The sequence below is a fragment of the Eumetopias jubatus genome, unplaced genomic scaffold (assembly GCF_037043125.1).
Source record: "Eumetopias jubatus isolate StellerSeaLion01/CBP00866 unplaced genomic scaffold, mEumJub1_p1.0 scaffold_4, whole genome shotgun sequence".
NCBI lineage: Eukaryota > Metazoa > Chordata > Mammalia > Carnivora > Otariidae > Eumetopias > Eumetopias jubatus.
This window is the reverse complement of record NW_028274810.1, coordinates 149,105,497-149,130,609: the sequence shown is the minus strand read 5'-3', so window position 1 is coordinate 149,130,609 and position 25,113 is coordinate 149,105,497. Positions and strand designations below refer to the sequence as shown.

Genomic DNA, 25,113 nt, shown 5'->3' with positions numbered 1-25,113 from the left:
GACTAACACTATCCTTAACTTACATTGCTATTACTACACTAAGTGCTAATAAAATATAGCTCTCCCACAGTAGTATACTTTTCAGTTTCACTACTGTCTATTTTGAAATACAGAATATCCTTACACAGATATGCACTGCTTACAAATTTAAAAAAACCCAAAATCAACCACATAAAATTGCCTGCGGTAATCTGTGAAATATATTTTCCCAAACCAAAAATGTCTTACCTAAAGAGAACAGGGTATGGATCATCCCTTTCTGGAGGTCCAGTAATACGTGCCATTGTTGGGAAAGACTTAACAGGCGGCTGGATCATTGTATGAGGTGCAGTTTCCATTAAATGGAAAACTTCTTCTAGGAGGTTAATAAGCTTTTCTATTTCCCCTTCACTTATATTTGAGGATTCCAAAAGATCCATATCCATTGAAGCCTCTACCTCATTTTCATATTCTGGGTTTGTTCTCTCAAGTCCAGTATCTGTGTCATGATCAGGTTCACTGTGGTTAGGAACAGATGAAGTCTTCTCTGCTAAATGGTCACCAAGTCTTTTAATCTCTGACAAGATTTCATAGAAATGACACTTCTGAAGAATAGCCGAACCAGCAGTCACAACTCTCACAGTCTGATCTAAAAGTATGAGCTCCAGAAGTTTTTGATAGCCACTTTTTTCATTCTGCCTACCTCTTAAAAAAGCTTCCATTCCTTCTGTCATACTAATGACACTGTCCAAAGCTTTAAAAGCATTTAATTTAAGGGAAGATGAGACATGATCAGCAAACAGGAGCTCAAATAATCCATTGATTACTCCTGCTTGTAGCAATCCCATGACACCTTGAGCCCCACATTCTGCTAGTGAGGACACTAATTTGGTCCCAGCTTTGAGTTGTCGGACATTTAAGGCAATGGGCTGGCGAAGAGCTACTTGTAAACTTAAAGCTTGCGTGGTCCAGTCTACCAACTGGCCAAGAGAGTCTTGTTTTGTGTTTTTCAACTGCAAATAACTTAATCCTTTTATTATTAAACTTGGAATTTCTTCTAAAGCTGTTACCCATTTTGCACCTCTATCTTCCCGATACAAATCTAAGAGTTCAGTTAACTTCACTGAAGCTTCTACTGCCCCTGAATTTTCTTTATCTGGACCTTGATCCTTCATTCTACTGATTTCAATTTCAAAAGTAGTCTTGTACGGACAGCTGAAGTATAAGAGTGGTACAAGCTCCCTGTCATATGGATCATATGTCATAGGAGGAACTGAAGCTAAGTCTTCAGGAGTGTATTCAACATCAAAGTTCGGATACTTAAAGGTTTCACGTTCCAAGTCAGCAATTCCATCTTCATCACTGGAAATTTGTTCATAACCATCATCCCCTGAAAATCAGTTTGAATAATATTTAAATATTACATCACTGTTGTTTAATGCAAAAAATTTAGCTAATCAAAAATCTATTTTATTTAGTAGCATGGCAAAAAAAGTAAGAATTCATGTTTTTTAAACAAAATTAACTTCTGCCCCAACATCTTATCAACAATTACATTTTATAATTTAATAAATTTTTTCTAATTTTTATTTTATAATTTCTAATTTTTATTCTTCTAATTTTATGATTTTATAATTTCTAATAGAATAATGAATTTCACTGTATAATTTCTAATAGAATTTTATAATTTCTAATAGAATTTCTATATATTTTATAGATGTATAATTTTATAATTTCTAATAGAATAATTAATGAGAAACTTCATAAGCAAAGTCCTCTATCTGTTCAAATTTACAACTAACTCTGCTACAGATATCTTTTCCTCACAGAAATAAAATTAGAAATGTCATAAAGTAACAAAAATACCTCTCTGGGGCACCTGGGTGGCTCAGTCCATTCAGCAAACTGCCTTCGGCTCAGGTCATGATCCCAGGGTCCCGGGATTGAGCCCCTCATTAGGCTCCCTGCTAGCAGGGAGCCCGCTTCTCCCTCTTCCCCACTCGTGCTTTCTCTCGCTGTCTCTCTCAAATAAATAAAATCTTTTTTTTTTAAGATTTTTTATTTATTCATTTGAGACAGAGATACAGAGAGAGAGCATGAGCAGGGGGAGAAGCAGAGGGAGAGGGAGAAGCAGGCTCCCTGCTGAGCCAGGAGCCCGATGTGGGGCTCAATCCTAGGACACCGAGATCACAACCTGAGCCAAAGGCAGACGCCCAACCACCTGAGCCACCCAGGTGCCCCCATAAATAAAATCTTTAAAAAAAAAAAAAAAAACTCTCTCAAAAGGGAAGAAGTTAACCTTGCCCTCATGAGAGAGCATTTTTAAGTATTTTTAAGATGGGAAAAAAATTGACGGGAAAGATTATTAAATTTAACTAATAATGCCATAATCACAAAACTAAAACAAATATTTTCACTGAAAACATTTTAAGTTCTTTCTTTCTTTTTTTTTTAAAGATTTTATTTATTTGACAGAGAGAGACACAGCAAGAGAGGGAACACAAGCAGGGGCAGAGGGAGAGGGAGAAGCAGGCTTCCCGTGAAGCAGGAGCCCGATGCGGGGCTTGATCCCAGGACCCTGGGATCATGACTTGAGCTAAAGGCAGACGCTTAACGACTGAGCCACCCAGGCGCCCCTTAAGTTCTTTCTTAACATTATTTCATATTCCTGAATTTTTATTTCTCTTCATTTACCTATCACACACTTTCTTAAGTCTGTATTTCATTTTTATGGAAAAGTTGTTCACTTAAAATACTCAGCTGGGCCAAAACAAAGCTTTCTTAACATTATACATGTGCAACTTTCTCCTCTAATTAAAAAAAAAAAAAAAAGATTATAGAGAGAAAACCTGGTTTTACTTTTTAATACTGCTCTTGCCTGGCTGTGGGAAAATTGGCATGAGTAATAACAGTCTATGTAAGAAAAGGAAATGTTTCTAGAGTATTCCTCCAGCATCAGCCATCTTTTGACATTCTTTTGCTAAAAACAAGTTAATCTTAGCCATATACTCATCATATCTCAAACGATAAGGGCTTATAGAGGCATGACTCTGGGATAAGCCAGATTATCTTCTATTAAAAACCAAATTAACCAGCCTCTTTCTCTCACCTTTTCTACAAAAATGATTAAGAAAACAGCCTGCCTGAAATCTAACTACTATTTGTCAGTCAAATACAAAATATAAAAAGGATTATTTGCTAACCAGAGAGTAGGGAAAGCTAAAAAAGTATCTCTCAATAACCTATTTCTATTCTGTAAAAGGGCCCCTGTGATACCAAAATCTACTTTCATGTAGAATCATCTTCACCTTCACTATTTTAGGAAAAAACAAGGCAGTTTATCTGTCATTTTACATAAATGCTTTAACATTACATGCTATTTCTTGGACAAATTAAGAGTCAATTAGCTTGAATATCTCTCACTTTTTACTTTCAAAGGAAAAATGAAGCCTAATCAAAGGACTGCATAACGCTGTCATATAACTCTGTATAGTTGCTATTCTTTTCCCCTGAATTTCTAAAAATGTAGCATTTTGCTAAAATATCTAGGGGGCAGACATCTTTAGGAATTCCATCCAGCTTACAACACCACTCCTTACTCTGAAAGCAGCCTGTCAAATCTCTAATCATCAGGTATTTGCTACATGATCTTGCTTCCCTAGCCAAAACTGATGGTACCAAGGGGCAACTGATATTTTAGCAAGCCAAACAATCCTTCTCCCAGGAAAATGCAAATAAGACTGAGAGAAACAGCCAGGTAGTTTAGACTGGTTGGTTAAAAAGAGGAGATTAAACCTGTGGGGTGAACAGAGAAACAATAATCAGCTAGCTGACAGAAAATAAAGTAAAAACATAAAGCAAACAAAAAATGGAATCCCAGTTCTAGTCAAGTCTTGAGGCCCAGCTACATTCTATCCTTTGAGTTTCCTGAAAGCCATTTATCTTTGCTCTAAATTCTCTTGCATCGCTCAAAGCTACAGCAAGTTAGTTCCTAGTACTTAAAACCAAAAAGTCCTAATAAGTATAACCCACCTTCACCTTCTTCATCCTCTTCTCCTTCTTCCTCTTCCTCTTCCTCTTCTTCCTCAGGGATACTGTCTACTGTATGGCGATCGTCCTCATCTTCATCCTCTTCTTCCTCCACATCCACATCATCTTCATCATCTTCTCCTTCTTCCTGCTGTTCTTCTTCTACTTCTCCTTCGTCAGAATACTGCCCTTCCTGGGGGACAGAATTCCGATCAGGAGAAATGGGTTCGAAGTAATCTTCTCTATGAGAAGCATCCTCTTCCTTATCACCAGACACTGAAAAATGGAGATTTAAGAGACAGAATCTTTTAATGGTTTAAATAACATGAGGTAGCAGACAGGATACTGTAGCTACTTAATGCCATTTTGGATAATTTAGCTCATAAATACCCCTTTAAAAAAAGGGGTAGAATTACCTGCTTTTAAAAATATTGCATAATTTTTTATGAAGAACTGCATGAAGTTCTTGCAGTGTTCTATGCAGCACACTGCATAATTTTATACAGTGACAATTAATAAAGTACACTGTTTTATGTTCTAAACCAGAAACTAATCCTTTTCTTTTCAGCTATTAAGTACACAGGTTATTATCTCTTCCAATACATACTGCTTATTTTTAACTAGTACTCTTCTGTATATAACACTACAACATTTTCTTTTTTTTTTTTTTCAACACTTTATTTTCAAAGCAATGTTGATACAGCTTCAAATGAATGAACTGATTTTTTTTTAAACAAGTTCACCTGCCAACAGAAAAACAAAAGGAAATACTGCACAGGAAAAGGGTGGGGGGCATTCATTAAGATCGATTACCTACATCTACTTTTCTTCCTTTAATCAAAAAGCACTATAACATTAATCAAGGTGGGGGGGACCGATTTTATTCATACCTGGCAGAGGTATGGGATCATCTTCATCATCATCAGGTGGAGGTGGTCCTGGAGGAGTTCTTGGTCCCCTTGGCTGTGGTCTTGGAGGGCTTCCATTAAACTGATCTTCTTTCTCCCCATCAGCTAGTTTTAGTAGAGACAGAAAAAGAACTTCCAAATTATTAAAATAAAGTGAAATGAATGCATGACAAAAATGCTGTTAATCATTTGAGTTTTTCATCTACAGAATTTATTGATAAGCTTTTCCTTCCCAACATCTAACAAATTTTACTAATTAATTTATATTAAAGAAGTTAGAATTTCTGACTTCCCACATACTAAAATATATTCTTGGGCATTATCCCAGAGAAATGAAGACTTAACTTTCCTCAGGAAAATGTACACAAAAAGCTGTTCATAACAGCCTTATTTGCAAAAGTCAAAAACTGGAAACTACTTAAGTGTCCTTCAGTGGTTGAACAGCTAAATAAACTATGATATATCCATACTAATATATTATTCAGCAATTAAAAAGAATGAACTATTGATACACACAACAAAGTGGATGAACTTCAAAGAAATGATACTGATTGGAAAAGGCCAATCTCAAAAAGATACCTACTGCATGATTCCATCTATGTAATACTCATGAAGTAACAAAATTATAGAGTTGGAGAACAGATTAGTGGCTGCCAAAGGTTAGGGATGGGTAGCATGCATGTAGCTATTAAAGAATAATACCAGAATAACTTGATGGTACAGTCAAGTGTCTTGACTGTAGTGGTAGTTATGAAAGGCTATACATAACATAAAGCTACATACAGCTACACATACACACACACACACACAAGTGCATGTACAATTGGTGAAATCTGAACAAGCTCTATAGAGAATTTTGTTTTACAGTTGTAAAAGTGGTTATCATTGGGGGAACCTGGGGAAAGAGTGCACAGGACTTCTTCATGCAGTTCTTCACAACCTCTTATGGATTATAATTATTTCAGAATAAAAAAGAAAACAGGGGCGCCTGGGTGGCTCAGTCATTAAGTGTCTGCCTTCAGCTCAGGTCATGATCCCAGGGTACTGGGGTCAAACCTCTACATCGGGCTCCCTGCTCAGTGGGAAGCCTGCTTCTCCCTCTCCCACTCCCTCTGCTTGTGTTCCCTCTCTCACATTCTCTCTGTCAAATAAATAAAATAAAATCTTAAAAAAAAAAACTAAAAACATACATTCATATACAGAAAATGTATGAGCACAAGTGTCAATTTTAAAACAAGTCAGTAAATTAAACAAAAATTCTGAGTAGCCACTATATATGTTAGGCACTGTGATTAAGACTAGATGTGATAATGATAAGACTAGAAATACAAATGCAAGTAAAACATACTCTCAGTCCACAGGGAGTTCAAAGTCTGGTTAAAAAGACAAATGAGCACAGAAAACTGAAGGATTAAAAGAAAAAGAAAAGTGATGGGGCATCTGGGTGGCTCAGTCAATTGGTTTCCTCAGGTCATGATCTTATGGGTCGTGAGAACAAGCCACATGCTCAGCAGGGAGTTTGCTCGGGATTCTCTCTCCCTCTCCCTTTGCCCCTCTCCCCACGCCACCCTCCACCCCATACTCTCACTCTCTCTCTTTCTCTCTAAAATAACTGGATAAGTCTTTAAAAAACAAAAGTGAAAGATTAACTTTACTGAACAGGTAAGATTTAAGAAAAGAGATGAAAAGGGTGCCTGGGTGGCGAAGTCAGTTGAGCATCCGACTCAGTTTGGGCTCAGGTCCTAATCTCAGAGTCATGGGATCGAGCCCTGCAAGGGGCTCCATGCTCGGGGCAGTCTGCTTTAGAGTCTTTCTCCCTCTGAGACAAACCATAAGAGACTCTTAATCATAGGGAACAAACTGAGGGTTGCTGGAGGGGAGAGAGGTAGGGGAATGGGGTAACTGGGTGACAGACATTAAGGAGGGCACATGATGCAATGAACACTGGGTATTATAGAAGACTGATGAATCACTGACCTCTACCTCAAAAACCAATAATATATATTAATTAACTGAACTTAAATTTAAAAAAAAAGGATTCCTTCTCCCTCTCTCTGCCCCTCTCCCCTCTCTAAAATAAATAAATCTTTAAAAAAGAAGAGATGAAAATACAGTATGTGACTATCAGAGACAAAGAGTTCACATCACACTATTATTTACTATTTATTTATTATTATTTACTTATCATGCTTAAGAGGAGGTCATTTTATTGGCTCATTAAATGTTCACTCCTTATTCCAGTGAATAATACTGGAATAAGGAGAAGAGATCCTGGGAAACAGGAGTCCAGCTGCCTGCCTTATAGAAGGAAAGCCACTGAAATTTAATAGAGTTCTTATTTTTCTTGTCTCCAGTTAATGAGCAAAAGGTTCTCAAAAATGGGGAAAAATCTGCATTTAGACATCTAACCAAATCTGAAAAGCACTCCTGAAAAAAAAAAAAATTAACATGAGTATTCTAAGAATATATACCGAATTTACTGCCTATTCCTCAATTCCTTTGGAGATACTTTTGATATTAAACCATGAGTAACCACTGGATTACATTTACATATTTTAAATAAAAAAACCTCAGGTCAATTCAAACAGCATTCTAGGAAACTAAAGGAAGAAAATAAAATATAACCACTTCAACATAAAAAGAAACTCTTTTTTTAAATTTTTTGTTATGTTAATCACCATACATCATTAGTTTTTGATGTAGTGCTCCATGGTTCATTGTTTGTGCATAACACCCAGTGCTCCACGCAGAATGTGCTGTCTTTAATACCCATCACCAGGCTAACCCATCCCCCCAACCCCCTCCCCTCTAGAAACCTCAGTTTGTTTTTCAGAGTCCATCGTCTCTCATGGTTCATCTCCCCCTCCGACTTACGCCCCTTCATTCTTCCCCTCCTGCTATCTTCTTCTTTAAAAAGAAACTCCTATAGGAAAGAACTGCAAGACTGACAATGATATCTTCACAAGTTTTAAGAAAGATTCAAAGGGTGAAAGAGCTATTTGAATTACCTTTTCCTACTATAATAAACGTTAAGTGTCACTGACAAAGACAAATTTAAAATTCTCACCATGTTTTGGATTCCTTTTCAAACTTGGCTGTGGCTGGGGAGGAGGTGGAGGTGGAGGTGGTGGAGGTGGAGAGTCTCTGTCATGACTTATCACTCTATCCACTGATCCATATATTGCCAGTGTCAGACAATTATACCAGCCTCTTAACACCAAACCATCGGTATTCACCTAATTTGTTTGGGGAAAATATCTTTCAAGTTAATGTTTTAATATGCCAAAAGTAAACTGATATCAAATTACTTTGTGGTTAAACTGAAGTCTTTAAAAGTACGCAGAAACTGCAAAGGTCAATACTGGTGGAAATCTACCCAGAGGCATAGCTTTTATATGGCCCTCCAGAATTGCCATACCTAAACCTGTCTCAAGACTAAATCTCCCGTCTGATACCTTATGTCAACTCTGTTCAAAAAGCATAACCAGATTCCCAATCAAGAGAATAGAAATGAGAACAAAATTAAGTGGGAGTTACTGCCAATTAATAAATTAAATCCCAATAGTTAAATAGGTCATGGAAGTGCACAAAAGCACAAACTGTGCCCAGTCTGAAGAATTATAAAGTCCACAAAATTGTATAGCATTGTTTTTACATGCTCAACTCATACATGCAGGTATATTTTATATACCTGCACTGTACTTAAAAACTAAGGGTAAGGGGTGCCTGGGTGGCTCAGTCGTTAAGTGTCTGCCTTCGGCTCAGATTATGATCCCAGGGTCCTGGGATTGAGCCCCGTGTAGGGCTCCCTGCTCAGCAGGAAGCCTGCTTCTCCCTCTCTGACTCCCCCTGCTTGTGTTCCTTCTCTCGCTGTATCTCTGTCAAATAAATAAATAAAACCTTAAAAAAAAACAAAAAAACAAGGGTAACCAGAAGTATTAAACAAAGTGTTTTTGCAAAGAAATTTTCTCTTAAAAAGATCAAAGACTTTATCAATGCCATCAATCCTCAGTATTTTCTTTTGTTTTTCAATACTTATCTACATTAATTGCCATATTTTCATAATAACTATGAGAGGTAGCCAGAGTGAGTATCATCCACAGGTAAGAAAATCAGAGTGTCAGTAGAAGAACCTGAACTAGAAACCAAAGCTCCTGACTTCTGAGTTTTTTCCACTCTACCATGTTGAGTAAAGATAAAGTAATAAGTACTAATACAGCCCCTTCTAAAGGCATGATAAGGAAGAAAGAAATTATTATTTTCCTTGCTAACTCTAGCAAACTCCAGTAAAGGGAAACTAGGGGCCAGAAGAAAGGCTCAAAGACTATGTCCAGGGATCAACAGATTTTAAACAGAAGCCCCACTGGAAGACAAATAAAGAGATAAGATAATTTTTAGTCTAAACAGAATGTAGAGAATTAAATACCCACCTCCCCACCAAAAAAACAAATAGGCTAAATAGTCCCATATCAGATCACAGTGATTTTTACATTTCTGATTGTGCATGATTTAGCTCTTCTAGATGCTTCCAGAATGGCATTTTGTATATCAAGAAATAAGACATACTTTTGATATGAAAAAGAAGAGATATAAAATATGTATTTGTTAAGAAACCTAAGCCACAGTGGTATCTAATAACAATTTACCTCCTGTCATCTTCTGAACTTGCTCACCTAAAGAAAAGAGGGGAAAGCACAAACGCTGGCCTCTTCCTGACTCACATTAGAATTAGAGGAAGAAAGAGCTTTATGGGTAGACAATGACATTACATTGTCTTTGCTCCATTTTAAAATAGCTTCTAGACACAAGAGGAATCAGACAAGAAATGATGTTATCCTGCATCACTAGAACCAAATAGGCTGATATTCTGCATCACTGGTTTATTTAGATCAAAACTTTCAAGTGAAAACAAACAGTAGGAACAAGATGAAAACTGACTTCTGCAATTACCTTTGAGTTGGGTCTAAAGATGATAGAAGTGTTCTCATCATATTCCAGGCTGCCAAAAGAGGAGGAATAAATATACAGGCTCAAACACTGAACATCACAGTTCATGAAGAAGTCTTTCTAAACTTTTATGTTTTAATAAAACCAAATGCTAGATTGTTTTAATAAACCACAAAGTTTAGTTTTAATTTACTCTCCCCAAAAAGTTATCAAGTGTAAAACAAACTCCCCAGAGATTCTGATTTAACTGGTCTGGGATGGGCACAGGTATCAGTATTTTTTTTTTAAAGCATCCCAGCTTTAAAAAAAAAAAAAAAATGCAACCCAGGTAATTCCAATATACAGCCAAAGTAGAGAACCATTGCATTATAGCCTTCCAAAAATGTATAATGGGACCAAACAGAGAAAAGTACCTATTTTTATCAAGTAGGTACTAACATAAGAAAAACATTCTATAAGATTAAAAATTAGCTGCTTCAGATTATTTAGGTTCCCTTCTTTTTTTTTAAAAAGTTAAATTATCAATATAAGTTAATAATAACTGAATGAAGGATCAATTAAACAAGTAAAATCTAAAAAACTGTTAATTCATGGACAGGGATAGAAATTTTTCTATTTTTAAGCCACCTTTAAATTTTTTATTTTATAAATGAGTTCTAAGTAAACTCATTTAATGGTCAATTAGTTTGCAGATATCAAAACAACTATCTACATACAAGCATGTATTAGATAATCCAACATGGGGGTTTCTATTAACAAAATTCTCACTTTACAAAATATGACTATGGAATTTTAAATTATGTAGCAGTGTGATGTAAAAGACACAAATTATTAGCTCTCAATATGTTTACACAGTTCTTTTAAAGAAATTAAAAAGCAATCTTTTCCAAATTAGGTTATTATCAAATCATTTGATATGTATAAGAAATGTATACACCAATAAAAAGCAAACAAAAGATGGCTAATGTTTCATACATTTAAAATTTTATTTTATAATAACTCAGCATCTTCTTAGGAGCTTGATATTTCTTTAATAATGCCAACTGGTCAAATAAATCCTTTTTCTTCTATCTAAAGAATAAAAAGGTTTGCCTACTAATTCCTGAGTTTCAGGTGAAATTACCTAGTAGGTACATACCTTCCCAACCTATCGAAAACTGGGGCACTTGGTTTGCTTACATTGTTAAAGAATAAGTCTAATTGAAATGTGTGTGGAGAGGTCTCCCTGTGAATGAAACAAAGTTGAAACGTCAGCCTGTGCAATAATCAGTTCCTAAATTAAAACAAAAGACAAAGTAAGTACAAATTTAAAAGCAATTCTAGAATTATATCTTAAGATTTAAATAAAAATATATAGTTAATTGTAATATTTTCCATAATTTTAATCATATCCAATTCTCAAGAAGGCAACTTCACTTTGAGTATTACTGAAAGTGAAATTTTAATAATCAAGTATCTTTAGCCTGCTACTTGGACCATTCTAATACACGTAAATATTTTTAAATCTTAATGTATTATAAAGGCAAATGCTAATTAATTGTGACATCTAATTTTATAATTCTTTATAGCATGATTCCCTTCCATTAGCATAAAGAATGAGGAGTTAACTAACTTCAAGTTATATAATTACAATTTGATTTCAACCTAACCAACATTAATACAAGATTATAGCATCAGAGCCCTAAATTGTGACTTAAAGCCTAAATCCCTATTTGTATAGCAACAATTTGCATAAATATTTTGATTCTTTTGTAGATTTATATAGTTAAGAGTAAAACCTATTTAATTTGTGTTAGAATGAAATCTTACTTGATATATATTTCACCCTTGGCTGAAATTCCTTAGAGTCAACTGAAAACCTTGATTTTAAATACCACATACTTTTTATTTACAAAAAATCCAAACGGAAAAAGTGTAATGCCCCGAGTATATCAAACAGGTTCCCTCATGCACAGATTGAAGTAAAAACAGGTGCAATCGTTCTGAAAGGCAATATGGCAATAAAATTCAGGAGAATGAGAAAATGTTCACACCATCTGATCCAGAAATACTTTTTTCTAAGAAGTGTTTCTATGGAAACACTGTTATACAAAAATTTTTTTCAAGAGGATGCTCATCATACTCTCACTTGTAATTTGAAAAATAAAAAACACCTTATGATCCCCACATAGGAAACTAGCCAAATAAATTACAGTACAGTAGTACCCCGTTATCCACAGGGGATACGTTCCAAGACCCCAATGGATGCCTGAAACCATGGATTGTACTGAACCCTATATATACTGTGTTTTTTCCTATATATATATATATATCTACATATATACACCTCCAATTTATAATTAGACACAGTAAGAGATTAACAACAACTAATAATAAAATATAACAATTATAATATACCATAATAAAAGTTATATGAATGTGGTCTCTCTCAAAATATCTTATTGTACTGAACTCACTCTTCTTGTGAGATGAGATGATAAAATGTCTATGTGATGAGATGAAGTGAGGTGAGTGACACAGGCATTGTGACTTAGCGTTGGGCTACTACTGACCTTCTGACGATCTGTCAGAAGGAGGATCATCTGCTTCTGGACTGCGGTTGACCGCAGGTAACTGAAACCCGGAAAGTGAAACGGTGGATAAGGGGGGACTACTGTACAGTCATTCATTAGATTATGCAACCATTAGAAATCATATTTTCAAATAATACTTAATGATGTGAAAGTAGTCCTGATATAATGTTAAGTAAAATAAAGAAATACACAACATAGTATACAGTTGGGTCAGAGTAGCATACCTTTACCTTACCCAAATTCAACTATATATGTGCTCAACATCTCTAGTCTTTCCCTCCTATCCTTCTTCAAACTAGACCCTGACCTTCAATACCTCAAGGAAAGGAAAAAGGGCTCAAATGCAAATCCTCTACTTTTGAGGCCCCAAAGACTCAGGTGCTAGTCACTGAAAAGTGATTTAAAGAATCAATGGTGAGACGCCTGGGTGGCTCAGTCAGTTGTCTGCCTTCAGCTCAGGTCATGATTCCAGGGTCTTGAAATCAAGTCCCGCGTCAGGTTCCTTGCTCAACAAGGAGCCTGCTTCTCTCTCTGCCTGCCTTTCTCCCTGCTTGTGCTCTCTCTCTCTCTAACAAAAAAAGAAAATCTTTTTTAAAAATAAAAATAAAATAATCAGTGGTAATTTGACTGCACTAGACTTTCATCTTAAAACTTGTTGACTCAAACCTAACCTCACATAAGATACCACATTTACAAAAAATAACAAAATATACAAACACACATAAACATTAAATAACACAAGCATCAAATGTAAGGATTTTCTCAGGATGAAGGAAGTAAAGGGATTTTAATTTTACCTATACATTTCTGAGTTTTATAATGAGAAAAACACTACTGTAAAGTATGCTGCACAAATATTACTTGATCTCTAACATTACTTCCCGACATCTTACATTTGCATGACTGTATTAATACTTCATTTTACTGTTCTATAACATATTAATCACGTATAAAGTTGTTCCTGATAATTTCATATTTGGAATTATTAAAACATGAACTGCCATTCACCCCCAGCTAAGAAACAGGTAAGAGATAAGAGGATAGAATATGTAACAATACTCCTACCAATTGCAGCCAATGACAGAAATCCATTTTGCCCGCTGTGCCAGCCAGTGTCCAAGATAGCCCCCAAAGACCCCTCATTTCTGACACCTTTGTGTAGTTCCCTCCCACACTGTACCAGCAGAATATGTAATCAACAGAATAGGGTAAAAATGACAGTATGCCATTTCTGATATTAAGTTATAAGCATGCTCTCTCACTCTTGGATCACTGGCTCTGTAGGAATCCATGTTTTGACACGAGCAGCCCCATAGCGAGGGTCTCCTGGCAAGGAACTGAAGTCTCCTGACAAGAACCCCCATGTGAGTGAGCTTCTAAGCAAATTCTCCAGCCCCAGTCAAATCTGAGACTACAGCCCTGGCCTATATCTTGACTATAACATCAGGGAGAACTTGAGCCAACTAAGCCACTTCTGGTTTCTTGACCCTCAGAAATAGTGTGAAATAATAAATGTTTACTGTTTTGGTAAATGCCAATTTTGCTGTAATCTGTTAGGTAGCAATAGATAACAGACCTTCCTTGACAGTCTGTTACAATTACAGAAGACTGTTAGATACTCTATCATTCTTCCATCTTTCCCATTCTACACACATCTCCTTTAAAGGAAAAAATAGGAAGAAAATTTAGGAAAACATGTTTTAATTTCCTTAAACATGGAAAAAAAGATATGAAATAAATTATGATTTCTCATTATAATCATTAAACATTCTTGTTTTGTATTTGTTTTACTTTTGAATGACTTGAAAACTTTTGAAGATTTTATATCTATTTCTACAAATAACCAACTACATTTCATAATTATGAAGAAATGAGCCCTTAACTTTGAATCTGTACCATAACACTGACTACTAAGTAGCTGGTTTAACTCTTACAAGGAAGAGAAGTTAAGCCATCACAGCATGCACATAATGAAATGTGGTATTGAGACTATAAGCTAAAAACTCACATAAATAAATGTGTTATATATATTCATGCTTCCACAACCAAAATTTGGCTTATACTTCCAATTCATGTAATTAAAATGATAATGATTATTCATGTTACAACAAAGATCAAATTCCTCTGTTTTAGGTCAGCTGTTAAAGTTATCAACACCACATCGAGACCATGTCTTATATTTTGCTTATTCCCACAGAGCCTAAGAAAGAGAAAGCATCAAACAACTATTTGCTAATTACAACTAAAGGATAATGTGAAGCTAAAATTTATAAAAAAGACACATGTATCAGGCTAAGAAAATCACTAAGTCAGAAAACTGGTATTATAAAATAATATAAAAGACATATTTCTAAATATTCAGACTAATTCTTATTTATTTTCAAGGAAAAAAACAGGTTAAAAATAATTCATCTTAAAAAAAAAAGCCTTCATCTACTAGATTGTCCCACCCTAGAATATTTTAGAAATATAAACCTATTTCACCAATTAAAAAATAAATGAAGAAAAAAATTTCATCTAGTACTTAGATCAAAAAATTGCTCTTTTCAGATTTATGATACATGGATTATATAGAAAGCCTATAGTCAATTACAATGCAACATAACATAACCATAACTGAATAAAGTTTTAGGGTTTTTGTGTTTTTGTTTTTTCGTTTTTACTTCCAAAAGATTACCTTAAATTTTTATATTTAAGAGTATGTCTAAGACAACCTTTATAGTCACAAACACTTTTAAAAAGAAAGTTGACTTACCCGTATGCTCTATTATCTGGCAGACTGCTATGGGCTCTTACTCCTGGGGGTATGACTCGGACTTCATTGATATAAACCACACATGGAAAACGAACTACATCTATATGAGAACTTTGCTTTAAAAAAAAAAAAGGGAAGGAGAAGGACATACTGTAAGCAAAACACTGTTCAAAATTTATTCGTCTTCAATTTCTTTCTTTCAGAATGTCACAAATTTTCTTAAACTCCGTATCATTAAAAGTGTTATATTATTTATAATACTGTAGAAATCATTGTTTTGAAAATAGCTGATGATAAAATGTACTAATTAAATCTCTCCATGTGTGTATGAACATTTTCTGCAGCATATTTGCCTCTCTGCAGCATATCTGCCTCTCTGCTGATGTTCTGCTTAGGCCAATACAGACCCACAATCCCTCACTGTGAGAGATGCCTTTCACAATACTAACTTACTGTGGTTTTAGAAAAGGTAATATAATACAAATACTGTGTATTGCTTAACACCCACTGCTTCTGGGGCAGTACCTTGTAATCAAACCATTATTTCTGAAACTACATGTATAAACATTCACACTAAATAAAGATTATAACTACCATGTCAGTTCAAATCAGACTGCATAGCCAAATGAATTTTTCTGCCATTTTTGACTTTCTGAATTATAGAGAAGAGACTAAGGATCTATGACTTTTTTGACAGCAGCTGAACTTGTATACTAATTATTACAAATATACTGTAGATATTCCACAAATACTGTAACAGATTTACACAAAAGAAATTAGCATTTTGTCTCAAACTTTGGTGCTATGTTTCCTTCCTGTAAGGAACTTCTTTTTTTTAAAGATTTTATTTATTTATTTATTTGAGAGAGAGCGCGCGCATGCATAAGCGAGTGGAGGAGCAGAGGGAGAGGGAGAACCTCAAACAGACTCCGTGCTGAGCACAGAGCAACGTGGGGCTTGATCTCATGACTCAGTGATCATGACCTGAGCTGAAGCCAAGAGTTGGACGCTTAACCGACTGAGCCACCCAGGTGCCCCTCTAAGGAACTTCTCTACTTATAAACTGTACTATATAGAAGCTCCCTTGCTTACATGTTATAAATTCTCATTAATACATACAAAGGAGGGATACCTGGGTGGCAGGCGGTTAAGCGGTTGCCTTCGGCTCCGGTCATAATCCCAGGGTCCTGGGATCAAGTCCCGCATCAGGCTCCTTGCTCAGCAGAGAGCCTGCTTTTCCCCCCGCTTGAGCACTCTCTCGCTCTTGCTCTCTTTCTCTCTGGCAAATAAATAAAATCTTTAAAAAATGTATGTACAGGGGCGCCTGGGTGGCTCAGTCATTAAGCGTCTGCCTTTGGCTCAGGTCATGATCCCAGGGTCCTGGGATCAAGCCCCACATCGGGCTCCCTGCTCAGCAGGAAGCCTGCTTCTCCCTCTCCCATTCCCCCTGCTTGTGTTCCCTCTCTCGCTGTGTCTCTCTCTGTCAAATAAATAAATAAAATCTTTAAAAAAATTAAAAATAAAAATAAAAAATATATGTACAAAGGAAACTTAGAACAAAGTTCATTAACTGTATCCTCCTCTACCCTGCCCTATACTGATTAATTAATAGTATCAGTAGTTAGGGTGTAAATGCTGTGGACCTAAAAAAAAAAAATGAACTTAAGGTTTTATGAACAGCCTTTCAAAATCTATTTTGTTTGTAAGCAGAAGAGTTTCTGCATAAGTTGCTACCCCTTTTATTCAATGTTTCTTTCTTTCTTTTTTTTTTAAAGATTTTATTTATTTGACAGAGAAAGACACAGCAAGAGAGGGAACACAAGCAGGGGGAGTGGGAGAGGGAGAAGCAGGCTTCTACCGAGCAGGGAGCTCGATGCGGGGCTCGATCCCAGGACCCTGGGATCATGACCTGAGCTGAAGGCAGACGCTTAATGACTGAGCCACCCAGGTGCCCCTCAATGTTTATTTCTAAACATTTATTAAATGTCTATTATGTTCCAAGGAATGCCAGGTCCCAAGGACACCGAGACAAAGACATGACTTCAGCCATTAAGGAAGAGACCATCTGTTGTGGTAGACATATTGCTATGATACAGACTCACACAGGATACTGTACAAAGTCAAAGGGGTACTTACCTAACTCAGGTTGTGGGCAAAAAATTGTGGGGAGGAATAGAGGAGTATCAGGAAAGATTTCCCAAAAGAAGTAGCACCTGAGCTAAATAAGTCTTAAAGGAAAACAAGAATTCGTGGAAAAGGAGGAGAGGAAACAACTTTCCAAGCAAAGGGAGAAACATTCACATAAGGAATGCAAACAAGACCTTGGAAGGTTCAAGAAACTATAAGCATAGTTCACCGTGGCTAGAGGGCAAAATGGGGGAGAGAGGGAAGTAGGGCAGAGTAGCTAAATACAATCAATAAAATTCCAAGAAAAAATTTTAAGATTTTATTTATTTGACAGAGAGAGAGCACAAGCGGGCGGGGTGGGGGGTTGCAGCAGGCAGAGGGAGAGGGAGAAGCAGACTCCCTGCTGAACAGGCAACCCGATCTCAGGACCCTGAGATCACAACCTGAGCCCAAGGCAGACGCTTAACCAACTGAGCCACCCAGGCGCCCCAAGAAATAAAATTTTTATCTACTGCCATAGGTCAACTCCAAATCTAAATCACCATTTAGGACCTCTCTCCCAAGCCCCAGACCACTATAACCAATTGCCAACCAGATACCTCCACTTCAGTGTCCTTCTGGCACCACAAACTCAACAAGCCAAAACTGAAATCTTCTGTATCAGTGATAATAACACCATCCACATGATGGCCAAGAGAGAAACCGTTATCACCCTTTGCTTCTTTCTCATTCTCTCACCTGTATCATTCATTTAAACATCAAGTCCTATTGATTAAACCTCTAAATAGCTCTCAAATCTGTGTATTTCTCGGAGCGCTTGGGTGGCTCATTCGGTTAAGCATCTGCCTTCGGCTCAGGTTATGATCCCAAGAGTCTTGGGATCAAGTCCTCCATCAGGCTCCCTGCTCAGCAGAGAGCCTGCTTCTCCCTCTCCCTCTGCCCCTACCCCCTCACTCACGTTCTCAAACACTCTGCTCTCTCTTTAAAATCTTTAAAAACCTGTGTATTTCAGGGCACCTGGGTGGCTCAGTGGGTTAAGCAACTGCCTTCGGCTCAGGTCATGGGATCAAACCCCACATCGGGCTCCCTGCTCAGGCATGGAGTCTGCTCCTCCCTCTCCATATGCCCCTCCCCCCGCCCGCTTGTGCTCTCTCTCTCAAATAAATAAAATCTTAAAAAAAAAAAATCTGTGGGAGCGCCTGGGTGGCTCAGTTGGTTAAGAGACTGCCTTCGCCTCAGGTCATGATCCTGGAGTCTTGGGATCGAGTCCCTCATCGGGCTCCCTGCTCAGCAGGGAGTCTGCTTCTCCCTCTGAACTTCCCCCCCTCTCATGCTCTATCTCATTCTCTCTCTCAAATAAATAAAATCTAAAAAAAAAAAAAATCTGTATTTCTCTCCATTATTGCTGTCACTTCTCTAGTTCTAGACACTATGCACACTAATCTGGATTACAATAGGAATCCTGGTTTTGTGCTTCTTTCTTGCCCCCCTCCAACCCATTCTCCTATTGCAGTCTGGTCCTTCCAGAAGGTAAATGTATCATTCCCCTGTTCCTTAATGTCCCCAGGCCAAATTCCTTGACTAATAAACAAATACAGTCTCTTCTTATCACTCCAAATTTATAGCCCCAACATACCATGCTCTTTCTCACCTTCATGCTAATATATCTGCTCCCACACTCCTCTGTCCCACTTCCTTTTAAAGGTCAACTTTCTCTTAAAAGCTGTGCCAGGGCAAGTCTAAACAGGTGCCTCTCCCGGTGAATCAAAAGCCTCATATCAAACTAAATTGTAATCGCTTTTCTTTCTCCCACTGGAGTGGTATTTCAAGAAGACAAGAACCAAGTCTCAGTTTACTGTTACGTTCATAGTGCCTAGCATATTCATTTAATGAATGACTTTTAATAAGTGCTTAATAAAAGCTGACTGAATTGTTTTCAGAAAGTTAAAAATATTACAGTGAAGTAGGAGCTTAAGATATCTCAAGGAGTATAGGGGCACCTGTGTGGTTCAGTCAGTTAAGTGCCTGACTTCGGCTCAGGTCATGATCTCAGGGTTCTGGGATTGAGCCTCACGTCAAACCCCACATCGGGCTCCTAGATCAGCAGGGAGTCTGCTTCTCCCTCTTCTTCTCCCTCTGCCCCTCCCCCAGCTCGTGTGCGTGCTCACTCTCTCTCAAATAAATAAAATCTTAAAAAAAAAAAGATATCAGGACACCTGGGTGGCTCAGTCAGTTAAACGTCTGCCTTAGGCTCAGGTCATGATCCCAGGGTTCTGGGACTGAGTCCCACATCAGGCTCCTTGCTCAGCAGGGAGCCTGCTTCTCCCTCTGCCTGCCGCTCCCCGTGCTTGTGCACTCTCTCTCCCTCTCTTTCTGACAAATAAATAAAATCTTAAAAAAATAAAATTAAAAAAGATATCTAGAGGAGTATATAAACCTAAGAACACAGGTTGGCAATGGGAAATCATGAGAGATTTATGATTATGGAGGTAACAGGAACGTGAAGAATAAATTGGTCAAATTCCAGGACTCTGACCCACATTTACCTTCAGAAAGAGTTCCTGTGTGTCACAGTATAGCTGTCTCCCCCACCTCACTCTTCTATCCCTGAAAATATTTTCTCTTCTCTTTTTATACTCTCCTTAAAGGTAGGCTAAGGCTATCTCATCTATTCCTACCGCTTCCATTATCATTTTTATTCAGATGCGTTCCAAAGTGGTTTCTTTGGACTGGGGTGCCTGGGTGGCTCAGTGTGTTTAGTGCCTGACTCGGTATCAGCTCAGGTCATGATCTCAGGGTCATGGGGTCTAGCCCCAGGTCAGGCTCTGCACTGAGTGTGGAGCCTACTTGGGATTCTCTCTCTCCCTCTCCAGATAAATAAATAAATAAATAAATATTCTCTTTACCCCTTTCCCTCTGCCCTCCACGCCCACCCCCCCTAAAAAAATAAAATAAAATGAAGTAGGAATTTCTAGCATCAATCACTCTTGTTAAGACTATATTTTAACCCAGCAATTCCACTCTAGAAAGTAATAAATAATTAAAGATGCATCGGGGTGCCTGGGTGGCTCAGTGAGTTAAATGTCCGATTCCTGACCTCAGCTCAGGTCTTGATTTCAGGGTCATGAGTTCAAGCCCCACACTGGGCTCCATGCTGGGCATAGAAACTACTTAAAAAAATAAAAATAGAAATAAAAAAATAAACACATCACTGTAAAACGTTAGAAACCTAAATGTATGAGAATATATAAATAACAGCACTACCACTCAAAGAAATATTATGCATCCCAAAAAATGGTATTATATAGAATATTTAGGGAAAGAAACAGGATGGCTAGAGGACAGGAATAAGAAAAAACCATACTTTTTATTGTATACCCTTCTGTACCTTTTGAATTTGTACCTCATACATGTTACTTTGTCATAATAAAATAATGTTTTAAAATAAAGTATACTTTTAAAATGTTATGTAAGCATAACTCTTGGTCTATAAAGATGCACGACACATTGTTATGTGAGAAAATAAACCACAAAAGAGTAATACAGTATAAGTATGCTAATGTGGGTGATGGTGTATACATTTAAGCATATATGTATCTACTAGAGGATTTGGAAAAAAAATTTAAAAAGCTGTTAATCATAGCTAGGACTAAGAAAGGTGAGACTATGAAAGCCTTTGCTTTTCTGTACTTTCTCATTTTTCTATAATGAAATTAAAATTTACTAAAATAATTTATTTTTTAAAAAGTGACATAAAAACCACAAACACAATTTGTAATTCATTTAGAACTACTAAAACCCCTTTCAGTGTTCCTCTTGGGAAATGTAAATAAGTATCTTCGCCAGATTACAAACTCCTTTGAAAGCAAGGGCAATGGATTTGGGAATTGTTTGTTTTCTTCTTTGTATTGCCCCTCCTAGACTGTAGCTCACCTTCAAAAGTATTTTTCATAAGTAATTGTTAAAACAGATTCCCAACTTCCTACTGAGCAAATCTCTCTGGTGTACCACTGAACACATCAAAGACTAAAATTATCTTGTTCCCAACACCCACAATTCCAGACTTTTCTATTTCTATCAACGGTCCCACCAGTTCTCTAGTCTCTGTAACTAGAACTCTATCCTTTTTAACTACTTTCTCCCTCACGCATCAGTTGCCATGCTGTCCATTCTACGTCCAAAATTTATCTCGTGCCTATCCCCTCCTACTTAGTCCCACTGAGACACAGTATGACATTGCTTTAGAGCCAGGAAATACGCATTGGAATGCCTTAATCCAGCTATGCCACTTTAGGAAAGTCACCTAACCTCTCACACTCAAGTCTCCTTATCTATAAATTGGGGATAAGAATCTTTCAAAATTACTGAAAGGTAATTAGAGATAATATATTTAAATTACCAAAGCACTGCATCTTGCACAAAATAAGCATTCAATAAATGCTGGCAATGATTACTGCCTACCTGTAACCTGGAACTTTCACTACATCTCACTTTTTCTTCTTGATTTGCTACCTCTAATTTTTCTGAACCATTTTAGGTATTACTGATCAATTAATCGATTTAATGTATTTTACTAATCAATTAATTTGCCTGCTCAAAAAACTACCCACTTCCTACAAAATAAAGTCCATACTCCTTTTTTAAAAAAAAAAAGATTTTATTTATTTATTTGACAGAGAGAGACACAGCGAGAGAGGGAACACAAGCAGGGGCAGTGGGAGAGGGAGAAGCAGGCTTCCCGCGGAGCAGGGAGCCCTATGATGCCGGGCTCGATCCCAGGGCCCTGGGATCAGCACCTGAGCCGAAGGCAGATGCTTAACGACTGAGCCACCCAGGCGCCCCAAGTCTATACTCCTTTGCTGAGCATTCAAGGAATTCCATGATCTGGCTTCAGACTGCCCTTCAGCAGCCACTTCATACTAGGATTTCTGGCATTCTCTACAGAGGACTGACTACTCCAGGAGTCCCTGCTTTTTTATCTACAGCTGTGGAACATTTCCTCTTCTACCAAAGACCAAGTTCACATGTCAACTGCCTGGAAGTCTTACCTGATATTCTCAAATGAAGAGTCATTTCTCCCTCCCCTGAAATCACATAGCCTTTATTGGTAGCACCTAAGGAAGCTAAATAAATATTGACTGGGGTCCTAATGATGTCAGACACAAATCGGCACTATGGAATAAAGATGATAAACCCTGGGGCGCCTGGCTGGCTCAGCCGGTAGAGCATGCAACTCTCGATCTCAGCCCCACATTGGGTGTAGAGCTTACTTTTTAAAAAAAGAGAGAGAGAGGGAGAGAAAGATGGTAAACCCCAAGGGATTCCCACTGCTTCTTTACGTACTTATCGCATTCTAACTTGAATTATAATTTTGTGGACCTAACCTCCAATACTTAGTTATAAACTCCTTGGGAACAAACAACTCAATGTTCCATATCCCCCACAAGGCCTTAGCCTTCCTTCAAAGGCTCAGTTCAAATGTGATCTCTACTAAGCCTCCCTCAATCACTGCCCAAATTGGTCCTATCCTCTCCTGGTCCTCAATATTTGTCTAAGAATGAATGAAGAAACACTAGATTCTTAAATATATAAGTGAATGAATGCTGATTTTCCTAAACTAGAATGCCACTAACTTATCATATGCTTCTTTCATTTTTAATTGTTGTCTATTACTGTACACATGACAGGTCTGTTCTGAACCATGAGTTTTCTAAAGCCTAGCTGGAAGTACAGAGAAGTACGGTCGTTGAACAAGCACAGCTAACTGAACCACAAGAAATGAGACCACAAATTCATTCATTGTTTGTAAGACATGCTGAAGTTTCCAAAGTTTTTATTTTTACATTCGTTGAAACAATTAGAAGATCAAAGTTGTCAACTTTTTATTTTGCCAAACAAAGCATTAAGATACAACCACTACTCACTATCATCACTAACTCAGAGGAAAGAAGAGTTCTCTAAATTAAGTTTACATTGAAAGAGACGTGTGAGTTCTGGGTTGTTTTATTCTATGGACTTCGTTAAAGTTCCTTGTTGCCAGCTTTCGGGAACCTTTAGTTAGCCAGCTATATTCAATTTAATTATCACAGGGCCAGTCATACGTCCAAGGGCGCTCAAGTTATGACAGAACGATTCCTCCACAAGACCCCCACCCGAGCCCCTCAAAAACGACAGTGCAACTACGCCGTACAGTTTGATTACAATTCTCTCAATTCTTTCTTCGCAAGTACTCCCCACGCAAAGGACGTTCCGTGTTATTTCATGCCCTACCGTGTGAAATCTTTCCAAGAGATAAGGATTAAAGTTTCAGGGGAAACTGGAGAACGCCGCAATCCTAAACCAAATGAGTGTCACATCTGGGCAGCACAGCTCCTGTAAGGAAGGAGACCTAGGAGGCGGGATTCAGGAACCACGAAGTCTGCGCGACCTGCTCAGTCACCTATACTGTCAAACTCAAGCCGTCCAAGACCCCTCCCAAACACCACTTGAGGTAAACCTGAGAACCATGATCCTTCTCAACACCCAAAGCTGACAGGAACAACAGCAAAACAACAAAGGGGCAAGGCAAGCTGAGCAGCCAAATCGACCAAAGACAAGGGGAACTAACGGAAAGCAGGGAAATGAAGGGGCTACCGCCGCCCTCCCTCAGACGTGGTTGCCCACACCCAAGCTGGGGGGAGGGGGCTGTGTATGTGAGGAGTTAAAGCGGCAATCGGCAGGAGGAAAAGTCGAGGCATGCCTAATGACCTTTTGTAAGGGTCCTCAAGTCGAGAAGCAGGGTCGGAATCAAGTCGCGAAACCTTACCTCAGCGCTAGGGTGTTTAAAAGTATCTAAAAATAGCAGCTCCATCGCCGAGTCTACCGCCATGTTCGCCGCGGGCGGGGCACAGGGGGAGGACTTCCGGGGCAGCGCTCCAACCTCGGCGACAGCGGCTCAGGAGAGGGAGAGACCGCAGCACTTCCGGTGACCAGAGCTCTGGCGCCGCAAGCCTGGGCCTATCCGGAAGAGTGGTGCTGCTGGAAGTCTCCGACCCCGCCTTCTCCAGCGCGGCGGAGGGCGCCCCGGGAGCAGAGAGCCCGGCGGAGGGGAGAAAAGGAGGGGACTACGGCGTCGCCAGTGGTCCAAACCCCGTCCTTCTACCGGGTTGTAGAGCCACGACTGCCTTGGGATGAGGAGGTGCCGAGCAGGCTTTGGGGAGGGTGGAGGAGGGGTAGGGAACGCCGCCAACTCTGGACACCCGGCCCAGTGAAACCTACTTTCCAAGCAAGCAGCCTTTCCGGAGCTGATACTTCAATACGCGAGGCTGAAGAGTAACACTTTTTTTTAAGAAAGAAGAAAAAAAACTTGTCTCGAAACGGAGAGGGTTTTTTTTTTTGTTTTTTCATCTGCAAATGTAAATGATAATGCCTAACCCACTGCTTTATTGTGAGAACTAATTGAAATAAAATCGAAGAATTCGTATAACGTGAAATGCCATGAACATAGAAATAGTGAAAAGTCTCACTGCCTCGGTGTTGATGAGCATTGGAGCAACAGGAGCTATTTTGTCGTCTAACCTGGCACAAGTGCTTGGGAGAGCGATTAGGAATTAGTAAAATAACTTTAGTCATTTTACTGTGCCTACCCTGAGTCTAGGATAATTCTCGCATATGTGCCCCAAGAAATACCTACGCATACAAGAATGTTCATGATAAAACTTAATAGTTGCAAAAAATCTGTTTATTGACTAACAAGAATAAGTAAATTGTGATATATGTATGCAATGTAATAGCATATAGCAGGTAGAAAAGAATG

General features: G+C 38.1%; 1 protein-coding gene across 1 annotated transcript in view; it reads right to left on the bottom strand.

Annotated features, from left to right (window-relative positions):
- Nucleotides 1–24,251, bottom strand: part of VIRMA (vir like m6A methyltransferase associated) — a 61,330-nt gene extending 37,079 nt beyond the window's left edge. The window contains exons 1-8 of the mRNA XM_028110490.2: nucleotides 24,124–24,251; nucleotides 15,192–15,307; nucleotides 11,002–11,088; nucleotides 9,867–9,915; nucleotides 7,984–8,152; nucleotides 4,899–5,021; nucleotides 4,012–4,284; nucleotides 229–1,369 (exon numbers count right to left, since the gene is read on the bottom strand). Coding sequence (XP_027966291.1) covers nucleotides 229–1,369; nucleotides 4,012–4,284; nucleotides 4,899–5,021; nucleotides 7,984–8,152; nucleotides 9,867–9,915; nucleotides 11,002–11,088; nucleotides 15,192–15,307; nucleotides 24,124–24,186 — 2,021 coding nt within the window. The 5' untranslated portion in view covers nucleotides 24,187–24,251. The remainder of the gene's footprint in view (nucleotides 1–228; nucleotides 1,370–4,011; nucleotides 4,285–4,898; nucleotides 5,022–7,983; nucleotides 8,153–9,866; nucleotides 9,916–11,001; nucleotides 11,089–15,191; nucleotides 15,308–24,123) is intronic.
- Nucleotides 24,252–25,113: the final 862 nt, after the last annotated feature.